Below are 17,325 nucleotides of genomic sequence, written 5' to 3'. Positions count from 1 at the left end.
CATACTGTATTCTGCCCAGACATCCTTCATTTCTTCTTGAAAATGTCTTGGTTCATCTCTTCAACTATAAAAATAACATTGCCTCCTCCATCTATGAATCTGAAATACGTTACTAGAAACACATTTCACTTGCCATTTGTGCAAAAAAAATCTTAAAATTCTACCCACAGCTGCTAAAGTGCTTTGGAGCTCCATGCAAAATTTATGGGTGCCTAAATAAATGAATCAAGAAGAACTGACAATCTGCATCCAAGAACATTCTCCTGGGCCTGTGTCGGAACTACTTACTCGGTACTTGCCCAGGCAGAACTGCCATTGAAGTCAACTGTGTAACATTCATCTTCATTTCAGTTAAATGACATCTATAATTGTGCATTCTCACTGATTTCTGTGGCATGTTTGCCTGAGAACTGTGAGTATTTAGTCATGCCCTCAAGATTTGACCAATAAATTGCATTTCAAATAAAACTTGTCTTACAGACAGCAAAATATTTTCACTCTCCTTGAAAATGTAACAAGGAAATAATATGTAACCTATTGTTTGTACATATAATTTTTATGCTACAGGAAACAGCACATTTCTCATATCAAGTCAACAAAGCAGCAGCTGTAGAACTAAGGTGGAAGGATGTCAAGGAAGATTTTTCAAAAAACCTATTTAAACATCTGATGTGTCAGCCATGGATATTTTTGCTTTTGTTTTTGATTCAGGATCTCTGAACAATTCTGAATCAAAAGCAATCCACCAACTTCTGGTTTCACAATTGCCTTCCATCCCCCAGCAACATCCATTTTTCCTTGTGTTCGAAATGCTGCTTGCATTTATGTTACAAAAAAAGATGACTAGTAAAAATAACATTTACCAAAAAAACTCCAAATCAAATGACATTATTGATTGTGTGGAAGTTGCTGCTAGACCAGCTTGTGCTCTGAGAGGTCCTTCTCTGTACATAAATAGTTGCTGAGAAACAGAGGAAAAAAGCCACCAGGAGGACTATCTTCCCCAATCATAAGTACACATTTTCCAGAAGAAAAGGTTACAAAATAGAACATTTCTCTTATTTAGTGGCAAACCCAAAGCATCCTGAGGCAACAGCATTAGGCCTGACCCATTCTTTTACATTTGGAGACTAAATTCACTCAAAGGCTGAGAGAAAAAGAGGAAATGTAACTCAAATTTTACAGACTTGACACAACCTTTAACTTTGGCACAACTGGACATAGACAAAAATCCACTCAACTACCAATTGTATGCGTAATCACCAGTATTACCAGAAAAGTAAATGTCTGGCATCAAGAGAATGGCCTTACTTCTTTAGCAATACATTTCTTTAATAAACTGTGTGAAAGTATTAGGTACAGATAAAGCTACGCCTCCTAGGCTTGTTAAAAAACCCAACAAAACCAGCATCTGTCTTTTTTGGGAGTTTTCCATTCTAATGGATTTAAAGGGCTAATTTCAGTCCTACATAAATAAAGAGAACTGCCACTGGTTTTAATTTCTTAGTCATTTAAAAACAAACCTAGGGTTTAGTTCAAATTAATTTTTTCTTAGGCAACTAATACTGTAATTTGTCATCAAAATAATAACCATCTTGAGGTGATAGAAGGGGATGTTTTATTTCTCTCATTTGCAATTTTTACAAAATCTCATTTTATAACCCTCACTTTTTAGGATACTTGTGGATCATCTTTCTAATAGAAAATTGCAAAGCAGATGAGTGACATCTCAGCCTCAACTCTCTTTTTGCCAGCTACTTCTTGTTTGTCCAACTTTCTCCCTTTCTCCATTTCCTCACCTGACGACCCAAGAAGTCTATTACTATTACTCTTGCAATAGTGTGCTGTAAAGACAACGATAAGTAAAGAATGATGTGATACGTAATAGTTCTGGCACTGCCACCTCTTTGGTGTTATATTTCCTATGGAAACATAAACACATACATTTGCTAGTAATTTTTGTTATTTCATATTTATGTTATTATCATTCCATTATCATCATCCTCCTATCCAAAAATCTTTGGATATTCAATAAGCACATCATTAGAAGAACAAACAAGAAAAACAGACGCTTGATTTCACAATATAAAAGGGTTGCTGAAAGGTTGAGGATCATATACCTCAAGCTAAAAAACACTAGTAGCTGAGAGCATCCGTGGCTCTGCTCCCACTGTCCAGCAACATTAGTAGAGTCATTCTTGCTTGGCTCTATGCCTATCTTTATTCTCTCCCCAAAGTAAGAAAAACTTTGTATAATTTTAAGGATGCTAATGAAAAAATATGCAATTAAATTCCAGTTTTTAAAACTGGAATAAGTAAAAGTAAGAGAGATACACAGTTTTAATGATACAGGACATATGAATGCTCAGGCACAGAGCATAGCACCCAAGAAGAGTCTTATTTCATCTTACAACATATTTTTGATGCAGAGCTTCTGCTTAAATTACTGCAAGAGAAAAAGTTTACCCTTTCTTCAAAACAAAATCCTGTTTGCATGTATTTCTGATTGATATAATAACTGGAGAAAGAAAAGACTGACCTTTTTCAATTTGAACAGGAATCGCAACAGCTCATCAATGTAATTGTGTCAGCCACAGAGCTTATTTTTCAAGTTAACAGCACCTATAATCGGTTTTCAGTAGAGGTGCAGAATTTGATATGTGCTAGGCTAGCAGTATTACAGACAGACTGAATACACACCTGAAAGCTCCCAGGAGCTTAACACCACCAAAACGTACAGAATGACTGCTCTCCCGCTCAGGTTGTAAGACACACATGGAAAGAGGAGGCTTGAATGAAAAGTATGAACAGTAAGAGTGACAAGGAAGATATTGTTTAAAGATCCAACCTATTTTAATGATTTCCTGTTAACAGACCTTGAATTGCTAATTATCTTTTTGGCTAACCTTTCATCCTAAGAGCATAACTTCAACCACCCTGACATCTGTTGGAGAGACAATACGGCAGGGCACAGGCAGTCCAGGAAGTTCCTGGAATGCGTGGACGACAACTTCCTCCTGCAGGTGATAGAGGAGCCGACAAGGAGGGGTGCCATGCTCGACCTTGTGCTCACCAACAGGGAGGGACTGGTGGGCGATGTGAAACTTAAGGACAGCCTTGGCTGCAGTGACCACGACACGGTGGAGTTCAAGATCCACGGGGCAGCAAGGAAACTATACAGCAAGCTCTGTACCCTAGACTTCAAGAAGGCGGACTTCAGCCTCTTCAAGGACCTGATGGGCAAAGTGCCGTGGGAGGCGGCCCTGGAGGGACGAGGGGCCCAGGAAAGTTGGTCCACATTCAAGGAGCGCCTCCTCCAAGCTCAGCAGAGGTGCATCCCGATGAAGAACAAGTCGGGCAAAAAGACCAGGAAGCACGCATGGATGAGCAAGGAGCTCCTGGACCAACTGAAAATGAAGAGGTTAGCCTATAGAGGGCGGAAGCGGAGACAGGTAGCCTGAGAGGAATACAGAGAAGCTGTATGAGTGACCAGGGATCAGGTGAGGAAGGCTAAAGCCCTGAAGGAATTGACTTTGGCAAGGGATATAAAAAGCAATAAGAAAAGCTTCTATAGGTATGTAGGGGACAAAAGGAAGTCCAAGGAGAATGTAGGCCCCCTCCGGAAGGATACTGGTGCTCTGGTTACCCGCGACATAGAGAAGGCTGAGTTACTCAATGACTTTTTTGCCTCAGTCTTCACTGATAAAGCCTCTTGTCTTACCGCCCAAGCTGTGGAAAGAACTAGCAGGGACTGTGAGGATGAACCACCGCCCACTGTACTTGAAGAGCAGGTTCGGGAACATCTGAGGAACTTGAAAGTGCACAAGTCCATGGGACCTGATGAGATCCATCCGCGGGTCCTGAAGGAACTGGCGGATGAAGTTGCCAAGCCGCTGGCCATTGTATTTGAGAAGTCCTGGCGGTCTGGCGAGGTCCCCGATGACTGGAAGAGAGGGAACATAACCCCCATCTTTAAAAAAGGGAACAAGGAGGACCTGGGCAACTACAGGCCGGTCAGCCTCAACTCTGTGCCTGGCAAGGTCATGGAGCAGATTCTCCTGGGAACCATGCTAAGGCACATGGAGAGCAAGGAGGTGGTGGGTGACAGCCAACATGGCTTCACCAAAGGCAGATCGTGCCTGACCAACTTGGTGACCTTTTATGATGGGATGACAGCATCGGTGGACAAGGGTCGACCAATGGATATCATCTACCTGGACTTGTGCAAAGCTTTTGACACTGTCCCACACGACATTCTTCTCTCTAAACTAGAGAGGCATGGGTTTGATGGATGGACCACTCGGTGGATAAGGAATTGGCTCAATGGCCGCACTCAGAGAGTAGTGGTCAACGGCTCGATGTCCAAGTGGAGACCGGTCACGAGTGGCGTCCCTCAGGGGTCCGTGTTGGGCCCGGCCCTCTTCAACATCTTTGTCGGTGACGTGGAAAGTGGCATGGAGTGCACCCTCAGCAAGTTTGCTGATGACACCAAGCTGTGTGGTGCCGTCGACACGCTGGAAGGGAGGGATGCCATCCAGAGGGACCTCGACAGGCTGGAGAGGTGGGCCCGTGTCAACCTCATGAAGTTCAACCAGGCCAAGTGCAAGGTCCTACATCTGGGTCATGGCAATCCCAGGCACAAATACAGACTGGGTGGTGAATGGATCGAGAGCAGCCCTGAGGAGAAGGACTTGGGAGTACTGGTGGACGAGAAGCTCAATATGAGCCGGCAATGTGCTCTTGCGGCCCAGAAGGCCAACCGCATCTTGGGCTGCATCAAGAGGAGCGTGGCCAGCAGGTCGAGAGAGGTGATTCTCCCCCTCTACTCTGCCCTCGTGAGACCTAACCTGGAGTACTGCGTCCAGTTCTGGAGCCCCCAACACAAGAAGGACATGGACCAGTTGGAGAGGGTCCAGAGGAGGGCCACGAAGATGATAAGAGAGCTGGAGCACCTTTCCTATGAGGACAGGCTGGAAGAGTTGGGGCTTTTCAGCCTGGAGAAGAGGAGGCTCCGGGGTGACCTTATAGCAGTCTTCCAGTACCTCAAGGGGGCCTACAAGAAAGATGGGGAGAGGCTGTTCAGGAGGGCCTGTTGTGATAGGACAAGGGGTAATGGTTTTAAAATAGAGGGAGGTAGATTCAGATTGGATATTAGGAAAAAATTTTTACCATGAGAGTTGTAGAACACTGGAACAGGTTGCCCAGAGAGGTGGTGGATGCTCCATCCCTGGAGACATTCAAGGCCAGGTTGGACGAGGCCCTGAGCAACCTGATCTAGTTGGAGATATCCCTGTTCCTTGCAGGGGGGTTGGACTAGATGACCTTTGAAGGTCCCTTCCAGCCCTAATGATTCTATGATTCTATGATTCTATAAACCAAACAGCAATGTCCTGAAACAGCTGTGAAATAACCCACTAAAAAATACATGGAAGCTATTTTTACTGCTAAATCCAATACAGGTGTTAAATGTGCCACTTGATGGTATATTTTACATATCAATACTGATAACATAATGTTCACGTAAATACACACATAGTACTTGCATCTGTGTATCTGTGATGAATTTATGAGCATTTATTAATGCTATTTTATATTATGAACTATAAAAGCACTGTGGTCAAGCAGCAAATTCTATACTGTGGCTTTACCTCTGTTTTGGGGACAGAGTTTCAAGAGGTGTCAATATAGAGAGATCTTCAGAGGGCTGTGAAACATTGAATGAAAAGAGAACAAAACTTACTATCCTCAGAGGGCTTAATGAAAAAATGCCCTTGAAATGACTCTCTTTGGTGGCTGAATCTGAATGAATTTTTACTTAGTTGACCATAAACTTAAACCTTTATCCAACAGAAATACGCTTGTGCTTAGCAGGCACTATCTGAATACACATAAACACAGATGCATGACTATTTCATAGCATATAACTCAGCAGAATTCTTTATGTAACCATAAATGTGGAGAACTGACGAGGCTCAGCAGCAGCTTTTGATGGAGGCTAGACATAACAACAAGCATCTTTGAGGGGCATAAGACAGAACCTCTAAATATGGCTCATTGACACTGGGGGACAGCAAGCCAAACACATCCTTGTCATTTTCCTCTCCTGCAGCTTCTCTCTCCCTGGCGCTCGCTCAAACTTCAACTTTGTCAGAACATATTTTGAGTCTAGAGGACTTTGGTACATTACAAAGACTGAAGAATAAGAGCCCTAGAAACACCCTAAACTTTGAGGTTCTTATAATGACAACTGTATGACAAATAACCTAGAACTCCCCAGAACAGATATATCACAGTTCAGCTGTGGAGGCTGTGTCTCTCTATCTCCTAGCTATTTCTGAAGGATTATCTAAAAAACATTAATTCATTGGAACTATGTAAACAAGTCATTCCTTTAAAATGTGTGGAAAACAAGTTGACAAATGGAAATAAATGTTAATATGAAAAAAGATTCTGTTAAGAGACCTGGTATCATTTTTAGGACGCCTCCAAGTACAGAGATGCATATAGGAAAGTTTAGAATTTAAGCATTGGCAGGAAGATTTTTAAAATAAGCAATGAATGCAATGTGACTAAGGGAGTGTCCTGATGGTGGACTTGCGAAATACAAACTGAGCCCTCCCTTGGGACATTACACCTCATTGGCAGTTGACGAATAAACAGCACTAGTAATTGGGACACTGGAGAAGTCCAATCATCGTAATCTTCCTGCGTAAATGTGACTCAACACGTTGCACTCTACTTTAGGATAAAAAAGAAAACACAAAAACATAGTTTTGTTGTCAAAGCACCCACAGAAAGCCCTTAATGAACTAAAACCCACAGACAAGACCTCAAGGTCAACTTCTCTAAGTCTACTAAAGCTTGGAGTTGCCATTCCTGTCTAACTGGCCAGCTAATTACCATGACTACGTGACGTCAAGTGGCATTTATAAGGTCCATCAACATGTCTAGGCTGCTTTCAAAACAGTGTCAGACACTGTATCACAGTCTAGGATTACAATATTCCCCAGAACAACCTCCAGCTGGTTTTAGTTATACAGCTGTAATGACTGGAATAACTCTTACAAGGCCTGCTTAGGATTCAGAAGCTGGTAAACAACTTTTCAGTCACATCCCTTTCCTGCCGTCCTTGCCATATACAGCAGATCAACATAAGACTGCTTGGATGCTGGAACATCATCACCATGATCCTGTGAACTGCTAGTTGGCCTGCCCTGAGACACGACTACAGAACAAAGCAGTAGTAAGAGGGGTGAGAATTTGAAACAGGGTCTAGAATTCAGCCTAGTTAGGTGTGTAATGTTGCTTATCCCTGTACCAGCTGAACAAAAGGAGTTTTCATAGAGCATCCAAAGGGTTTATGTGTACCTACTAAGCCCCAAGTAGCAGAGCCTTCTGATCTTATTTGAATGAAGGCTGAACTTGGAATACCCATACCTATTACAAACAGCTCTCACTGGCACAAAGGAAATGAACATATACTAAATTGATCAAAGACAAAAAAAAGCCTGACCTTACTTTTATAATCTGAAACCTGATTTTGACTCTTTGAGTAGTTTAAAACAGTTACATTTACTTCCTGATTTTTATATCAAAGCAAAATGCAAAGAAGGTGATATCACATCATCTGTCTGCTTAATTTTGAACTATTTATTTTGATTTGGAAGAATGATCAAAGGATTCCTCTTTTCTTTGTAAGTAAACAGTGACATTTCAATCCAGTTATTATCATATGCATTCCTAAAGGATTCATCAGTGTTAGCATCTAGACTACGCTAACATGGGATCACAGACACCGTCTTCTATTGCATTCTCAGAGCTATATTTAAAACACACTCCAAATATTCTAAACTGTGTCATGTTCTGGTTGCTACTCCTGCCCTTTTCTAAAGCAATGTCTTATATATACGCCATATGTATATGTATACTTCTGTGTGTAGTCATCCTGAAAATCCTGGGCTTCCACAGGGAGGGAAGGGAATCTTTGCCCCACATAGAAGAGCAGCTCCCAGTGCTGTTAACACTGCTGTTCTGTAACCACATATCAAAGTAGCTACAAAAAAGCTTGCAGCATCACAATAGTGGTTTTCTAGTGAAACTACAGTTCTACAGCTGTTACAAGACATTTCCTGGGTGGTTAGAGAAACTGTGTGGGAGACAGGTTATGAAAGCATTCCCTATGGACACCTTCAATCTGCAAATACACACCAGGATGAGCAGACATGACTCAACAAGATGCACAGGAACAGTCACCTTGTCACACATCACCTGTGGCGTTTTCTTCATGTCTGCACAGACAGTGAACAGGATAGGATGGTGGTACTTACAAGTGTCAATAAACAAAAATTTTCTAAATGGTGGAGAGTTGTGCGCTTTGAAAATAAAATCACATAGTAGTCTAATCACGTTAGGACGCAAAACTTGTGCAATCCAACCCATCAACATCCACTTACCTGAGGTCGCAGCCAACTTAGCGTTACAGCACTATGTCTTTATTATTACGTTTGCTGATGATCAATTTACAAAAGTAATTTCTGAGTCATAATATATTATCAATGTCAGCAGAGAAGACCACTCTCCCACAACCTGAGCATTGTCAAACAAACGGAGTTTCAGAGTCACCCCTCTGCATTCGGCTGAGGCCAATTTTGTCTGCAGGAGCCCACATTAATTTAACTTTCATAGGTCTACCAGCAGTTACACTTCTCAAGTTGAAAGGAACAGCTATAGAGAGACAACTGCATCATAAGTTTTGAAAAATGAGGACTGGGTGAATTTGGGGTTTGCCTTTGATAGATTCATCACACAAGCTGAGCTGAAATTATTTTTCCTGTTACTACTACAATAGTGACTTCTGACAAATAAGTGTTTTGGATCTCATGCTATGTCCGACCCACAGAAGACATGGCTCTGTAGCAAACTTAACTCGACATTTTAGTTCAATATATAGCAACTATTCAGTCTGGAGACCTTCAGATCATTCACCATTATGTCACTCAAAATGACAGCATATCAAAAAGGCTGCTAGTCATACCTGCTGTGTCCTTTTATTAGCAGACCTATATAAGAGAACACTAAATTCAGTTTATCAGTTTAATATAATACTTCCTATCCATTCTTCACTAACACCAGTGGAAGTACAGTGATAACAAAGGAACACAAGAACTTAAAACTGTCTTCTCTGTTTAGCTTCTCATTATCCCCTTCCATATTCAACAAAATGGCACCAGGAATGATTTACTACTTGATGAACATTTCTCAGAAACTAGTGATCCTCCAAAGCACAATGGTTAAACAACAGCTCCACAAGCGCTAGAATTTAATTCCCTTCCTTGATTCCATTTAGCCCCTACTTTATGTCCTTGTAATGTGATTTTTTCAAACTTACACCACCGTATACACTCTCAAATCCCGTCCTGAAGGCAAAGACAGTGGCTGGTCAGTCAGAAAGCCAAGCAAAACAGAGCTCACACGGCAGCGTCTCTCAGGATGGACCATAAGTTAAGGCTTCTTTTCTACCCAGGTGCCAATTTTCATCAAACTTACAAAAGCTTCATTAAAACCTCTTAATATCATTAATTTTTTTTTTTTTTTTGACACTAGGCAAAGCAATACAGTCAAAGTTGTGAAGACAGGGCCGGAGAATAACAGAGATAAGGATAAATGACATGACTATAAGCCTCATTTCCTCAGGAAATCAGCATAAAAAACCAGACCGCAAATACACGCATGAACTGAAACTCTTAGTATTAGAAATCTTTTAAGGAAATCAAAATATATCAATACAGTTAACATATAGTAATAATCAATTTCTCAGAGAACGAAAGCTGTGTTAACATATTCAGAAAAATGGTATCAGTCAATTTGTTCCAAGGCAAAAAAAAAACCCAACCCACCACTGATTCCCAGAAGCAGCACAGTGATTGCTCTAGCTGCAATAAGTGTCACATTAAAGAGTTAAACATATGTTGCAGACAAACAATAGCCTCTGTAAGGGAAAGTATAGCTGAACAAAATTAAGGTTTGGTTTCATGCTCATAGCCTGGTAAAAACTCGAATCTCCAAGCTGTTCCCCACCTCTGCGACCAGCATTCCCTGCATATACAGAGAATTTATCACTCCAGGTTTAGGTTTTTGTCCTCCCAAACATCTCACCTGCAATCTGCTCTAGACAATAACAGGCTCTGAGGAGCCTCCCCTTCACAGAGAATCCCACTGTTCTAACAGGAAGAAAGTGTTTAACAAAATTGCCACTGTGATTTATTTTTAATGGAGATACACTTGCAGTGGTATAGTCCAACAGACACAGATGGTAATCTGTCTAATTTGTGTGGTGTAATTAATAGCATAAAACAACACACTGTCAAAACAGGGCAATATAAAAATATCAAGAGCAGGTTTTCTTTGTCATTGGTTGGAATATTTTATCAAAAATTGAATGTAGAGGTATGAATGATTTTAGGTACATTGCACAGAGAAGAAAATCAAGTCAGGGACAGATCTGACAGCCTGGCAAAGGAAAGATGAGACAGATTCAGACTTCTGGAAGAGATGGAGTTTGTAAAAGATGCTGAAACTTCTGTCATTTGGCCCTCAGCCTTTGGCATAGGTGGGGGAGGGCATCATACAATTACATTATCACAGAACGCATTCTTAACATGTTAAATCCTCTAAACTTTTAACTGTTCTCTTACTTAAAGCAGTTGTCTGAGTTCTTACAGTGTACACCTGGAGCAGTAAGCTATTTTAACCAACACTATTTTCGGTATTTCAGAGAGTAAAATATTTATCAAATATTTTAAATCTCTTCTCATTCAATAGACCACCTTTCATTTAGATCAATGGCAGTTTACTACCGTGCTATAGTAACATGGCTTGTTTACCTGAAGATGTTACTTGGATTAATGTTAACTCTCTCAAAACTAAAATGTGATTTTTTAGGTGAATCAACCCCAAATTTGGGACCTGCTGTCATTACTAAGGACCAAGACAAAGGCAGTTTTGGTGCTGCTGTGAAGAGAGCAGTATGACAAACCGCCACTGATAGGGAAATTTTTTATTTATTTATTGGTGTGTGTGTGTCAGAAAACTGTCTGTCATTCACCTTATGGTGAGTCAAGATCACCTCTGGTGGAGAGGACAATAAAAGGCTATCACGGCAGAAGCAAGTTTAGCAGAAGCAGTGCATTCGACCAACAGCTGGGTAACCCACAGCAGGTGCTTTCTCCTGGATAACAAGTATTTCAGACTGTCAGCGAGTTCAGGAAATTCTCCTGTTTCATTCAGTAACACAACACTGACAAACCAGAAAGAGACTCAAGCAACTCCACTATAATTAGTGTTACTGATCTTCCTCAGATTACTAATATGGGGGAAAAAAAAAAAAGGCAAAAAGTGATGTTGAAGCACTAATGATCTGTGAAAGTTGGGAAATATCCATGCCATGAGGCCTCACTATATTTCTGCAGGTGTGAATTCCTGTTTGAGCAATATCATCCTATTCAGAAAAGAAAAATTTCTTACAAAGGTTTCTTGTGCTTCAACTAAACACATATACCTAAGACTTGCCCCTTCAACCACATCCACCCGTTATTATTGTTGTACAAACAACATTCATACTTTACAAGACTAAATTTCACAAGTTTAGAAAAAAAATAGACTTTAGCATTCAGGGACACCAGATGTTTCACAGATGTGAAAAAGTACTTTGATAGTATCAAAATCAACCAATTCTGTACAAGAAAGCATAGCAAATAGTTTAGAAGACACAAGTCATAGATCACTGTCATGCAACCAGACTCTTTCGTACAAACACCAAAAAAGGAGAAAACAAAGAATGCATAGAACAAAAAGTTTTCATTGACCTGATTTGTCAGAGATGTTGGCTGTGACAGGCGTGGTGGAGCAGCTTGTGTTAGCCTTCGCGCTGTCCTTGGAAGAACCAGCTTTGGGTTTATTTTTCGTTGCCTCTAGTGCTTTGACCTTCTTGGCATGTTTACTTCCTTTGTAGTGGGCCTCGGCCTGGCTCTACAAAGGAGAACAAATCAGGCTCACTTTTTTCTGTACTTCTTGTATAACACAATGGATGACAAAGCAGAGAAGTGACACCTTCAATAGTAGGCACCATATTATTCCACCTAGAAAATTTATACTAACAGTTTTCCAAGATGTAAGATCTCATATATTCAAACAACAAGATTTTAATTAATAGTACACATTTTCAGTAAGTCTGAAAAAGAGGCTTCGAGATTACATAAAGCTCTGTCACTCCTAACATAAGTCTTTGCTTCATGATGCTTAAAGATTTAAAGTACTATATAAACGTAAACACATCCAATTGAGAAAGATGCTACTCAATTTTCACATACTGTTCCCTAGTTTTTATTGCCTGTAGTTAGAAAGATATACCATGCTGTAACATGATGAAATAATCTGTTTTTCCTTCTGTTTGATCTAGTATAAAAGTCATAAAGTATTTTCATCATTACACCAACAGCAATTGAAACAGGCATTGAGGACATTATGATTTCACTATTAGATCAAGCAAGAAGGGTTAAAATAAAGAAACGTCACACCTATAAGCTTCAGTAGACCCAGGTAAAACACAGAAAATTAAATACTTATCAGTCTTAATTGTTTTATAATGCCTTGAATAATTTTTTCCAAAGACTAATGAAATTGGAACCTGAAGGACAAGAAGGAGACGAGCTTTTGATTTTTTTTTTTCTACAATTCTATATATATGTGCCCAAACAGAACAGTAGAAATATGTACTGAGATGTAATCTTTACTTCACTTTTGTGTTAAAACTATCTTCAGAAACTGGGTCAGTGTTTTTGAAGTTGCACAGCTAAAGCTAGACACATAAATGAATGTCCATTTTTTCAGAGATTTTGAGTCTCCATTACTGTTCCTGACTCTACATAACCAGCTGCCTTGACAAATCAGACCACTTTATTAGGTGCAAAACTAAGCAACAATATGCTTAATATAAACTCCAGAGCTTGGAAATTTCAGCTAATGAATTTCAACATTTTTCTTAACTTCTTAAGAAATTAATTTACAAAAATGGATAAGAAACATAATTTTATACAAAGCACAGTCTATTTTCATAACACTATACTACTCAGCAATAGCTTTGCATTATTAGTATTTCCAAACATCATTTAAAAAAATTATTTCAGACGTACTACTAGGTGCCTCTATTGAAGGTTACATATTAACTAAAAAAGTTAATATTGTAGTTTATTTCAAAGTAAAACACTCAGAGAAAGCATGCTTCATGTAACCAGATAACCACACCTTGGCACCTGGTATATCAAAACATCAGTGCAAGTAAACTTTTACTATGTTCATGCAAAAACACATTCTCTCTCTTCAGTTGATTAGAATTACTTTGTTTAGTTCACTGTGTTAAATGAAGCGAGCCGTGAAACAAGTCACATGCTTTTTATAAAAAGCAACTACAACATCTAAGACGTTTGAATTCCATAAAGAGTGCCCCCGTAAGGAGGAAAATCGTTTTAAGATCAGCAGAAACAGGCATTACAATACAGTCACCTTGGGACAGCATGTAATAACAGTTTTATCATATGGCAGAGTGTAAGTGAAGAGTAGAAACAGCTGGACCAGACAAGAGAATAGACAGTGTGTTGGAGTCCTCACAAAAATTATATGCACCGTTAAAACTGATGGAGAACTACTGCTAAAATAGAGAAGTGAAGTTCGTATACACCGAAGCTTCTTAAGCGATTACACACTGTGAGAGACACAGCGCTTTCCACCTTGAAAGGAGAAAGTATGCGACACATTGTGGTGCATCTTTTCTTTTATAGGAGATTTCAGTAAGTGAGCATTCAGTAAGAAAGGCTGCTAGATAAGTTTTAATTTGAATTCCTTTGAAATTTAGATTTTTTTTTTATAAGAAACGTTATTATAAAAACAGTAAAGAGTGTACTCATCAATTGTTACTAAATTATTTCTTGATTTTGAAACCTTTGAAATATTACCATGTGTACAAACACTATTCAAGGATTATAAAGAAAAAACTAAACAGCTATACCACCACTACTACTACGTGCACTACTTAAAGGGACACTTGTCAACTTCTGGGTTGGACTTCTTCAGTTCTGAGTGTGGGTAGAAGAGCACAGATCTGTTTGCACCCTGTTATGTCAATGGGCCTTATGCAGGCACAGGAGTCTCACCCTGTCTCTCTCCACCCTTGCTGGGTTTTGTTCATTTCTCTTAAGCTTTGCTGTTGCTACATGATGCACTAGAAGGAACGTTCACAATCAACAAAATTAAATAAACTATTCACACATTACAGTGTACAAGAAGTGAAGCTAAAAAATGAGAGGTATATATATCCCTTCCATTCCGATACTTTTAATTTTAAATAATAGGAAGTACAAGATTTTCCACTCAAGCATTCTCAAGTTGATGATGTCCCTTTAAATATTAGAACTCTATGCTCTGTGCATATGTGTGCTGTTGATAAGATCATATGCTGCCTGAGGCCAAAACTATAACATAAGAGACATAAGCGCACTCAAGAGAAAGACTTAGTAAGTCAATTCTTTGATAATAAGCCTTTCTGCTGATATTTGCAATAATAATGCCTGCAATATCAGTAATAACGTACACTACAGTCTTTGTTTCCCTTCATTCAATCCTCATATAGTGTACATGAGACCTGTTGAGAACAAACAAGCCCAGGCAGAATTAAAAATAAGATTTCCATAAACACAAGCAAAGTCTCACAGAAACGTGGTGAATGAACTCATTTTTTGTTTAAGTTTTGTAATTATCATAACCTTTTTATTATCAAACCTATAGTTGCACATTATATGGTCAAAAGGTATTGCTATGACCATCTAAACAGTGCTTTTGAAAACACCAGCCTTTTCCAAAACTGTTTGAACCAGTCCGTATTCCTTTGGGGGAAAAAAATTTGTCCCACTTTGATTTTAAAGTGGTTAGGGACAGAAAATCTACTTTTGGTAAATTGTTTCAGTGCTTCACTTGGTCAGTTAAGTATATACCATTTATTTCTACACTATATTTGTCCAGTTTCAACTTCCAGTGGCTGGATTTTTTCAATTCTTTGGGTTTTAGGCTCTTTCAACTCATCTCTGTTCTGTGAGTAGAAACACGTACTCTTTTCAAACACGAAGTCGGAGGAGCATTCCTTGAGGTTCTGAAGCAATGTTTCCTAGCCACGTAAGCACTATTTTCTAACACTTTCAGATATACCTGAAGTTCAGAGTTTATTATCCACTGTGGGATAAATAATTTGATTCAGTTGCCTTTTCGTAACCAAAATGAAATATCAGCACGGAACTGTGTTCTGTGTAACTGTTACAAAAACCACTGGAGTTTTCTGAAGTCATAGCAAGCAAAAGAAAAAAGGACAGGTATGGTAATCTGACATTGAAACACAAGTTCTGATTATTACTGGTAACAATTATTCTGATTATTAATGTCCTGATCATTACTAACCCGAGTTTTATAAAATATTTGCACAAGTGTCACATTAAAGGCTAATATATTTGCTCCAAGTCCCATTTAAAACTTGTTTTTGTCACAAACATAGCAATACAGTACAGGTTATGAGCTTTGTAACATACATCATTGAAATACTAAACATATCTTTGAAATAAGCCATGACATATCAAATTCTTATTTTCAGTTAGAACAAGAAGCCAAACATTTATTTTCATTTGCTCTGATAATCCGAAGGAAGTCCTGTACACACAAGGTTTAAAAGTTACATGTATAAAAGAAAGATAATTTACCAGTTTTAATAAAACCCCAATAAAATATAAAATGAAATTAAAAGTAAATACCTTAGGGATGCAACGTTTTAAATGGATACTGAATATACTTTTTGATCATCATTAACATTAACTAAGCTAATTCATGAAAATTCCGTACCATCAAAACAACATTTGAGAAAATAGAATAAGTTAGGAAAAGCCAAAATAAAGATATGTAACCTTAATGAATCTCTCTGTTCTCATGTACTGTGATGTTTTTTAATCATGTAATAATTTATTCCATTGTATAGGGATGAATTTGCCGTAGAGATAAATCAATTCTACAGTAAAATAACGTATCTGTGCCATAATTCAATATTATTGGAATGTTTAATTTTTTATTTCAAAAAGATGAAGTTAAATTTATTGCTTATATAATCGACATGAAACGTCACCATTGATCTTCTATTATAATTATAATTTTTAAATAAAATGCTTACTAGGTTAAGGAGAATGTTTTTTTGAAAAGTGTAACAGGAAAATGTTTCATATGACAGAACTCCCTAACAAAGGAAAATCTAATTTCCACTTGGTTTTAAAACAGACTGTGGTCTACTAGCTTGATACATACACATTGCGACATTCTAAAATGGAATCTCCCTACTTATTAGAAAGTACAGAAAACCATCAAGTAACTGGAAAAGCTTTAAGCTGCAATAAACGTGACATTAAACACCAGAAAGCAAAAAACACCTTTGCGCTGACAGGCCAAATTCCACAAAAGTGTTTACGCATTTGCCTGGCACTACTTTTTGATCAACAGGATGTATATTTTAAGACACTAAACATATGTCTAAATCTTTAGAAGATCTTGGCTTAGTGAAAAGCTGTATTTTGAATTCAGTTCAAAATAATTAAGAATATAATATATTATATATAACAGACAAATAAATATGCAAATTTCTCCCATCATTTTTCAAATTTCTATGCCTTAAAATGGTGGGAGGATGCCCTTCCTCTCTTTAAGTAATTTAAATTTTTTTGTTCCATTCATAGTTTTTAAGTAGTAATTAAAAACCCCCAACCAATTAAACCTTTTAATATAGATATTTTTTTTTAAAAAAAAAAGCCTTCTATGTTATAAGGATTAATGACTTGGTTGTAAGAAAGGACAAGCTCTCTTAAAAATGCATTTCACTGAGACACACAAAGGATCCAAACGTTACATTTTATTTTAAATCTAAAGTTAATTGCTACTTTCGACTCCAAATTATTATGTTTGAAATCTAAGCATCAGGATGCTAAACTGTGAGACTATGCACGATATGTTAGTCCTATACACTAGATTGCATCTAATAAAATATCAACAATGCAAATCATCCTCTACACGTAAACATGCTTTCTAAAATAAATGTGAATATCATCAGCATATTATAGTGCTTAAAATAACCTCAGTAGCTTTACTTTGCATATATTTAAGCATGTGTGTATGTATAGATATGTATCTACAGAAAGATATAGATAACCAGGAAACATACAAATCATACAGATTCATTGATAGTGGTAT

The 17,325-nt window shown here is 38.3% G+C and overlaps 1 protein-coding gene across 4 annotated transcripts in view; it reads right to left on the bottom strand.

Moving 5' to 3' along the window:
• Nucleotides 1-17,325, bottom strand: part of ZNF385B (zinc finger protein 385B) — a 161,325-nt gene that overhangs the window by 15,251 nt on the left and 128,749 nt on the right. For all 4 annotated transcript variants that reach the window (XM_086615481.1, XM_086615482.1, XM_086615480.1 and 1 more), the window contains one exon: nucleotides 11,865-12,027. In XM_086615481.1, the coding sequence (XP_086471607.1) occupies nucleotides 11,865-12,027 (163 nt within the window). The remainder of the gene's footprint in view (nucleotides 1-11,864; nucleotides 12,028-17,325) is intronic.

This window comes from Tauraco erythrolophus, chromosome 8 (genome assembly GCF_009769465.1).
Source record: "Tauraco erythrolophus isolate bTauEry1 chromosome 8, bTauEry1.pri, whole genome shotgun sequence".
NCBI classification, from domain to species: Eukaryota; Metazoa; Chordata; class Aves; order Musophagiformes; family Musophagidae; genus Tauraco; species Tauraco erythrolophus.
The sequence above is the reverse complement of the archived record's forward strand: the minus strand, read 5'-3'. Positions and strand labels throughout refer to the sequence as shown.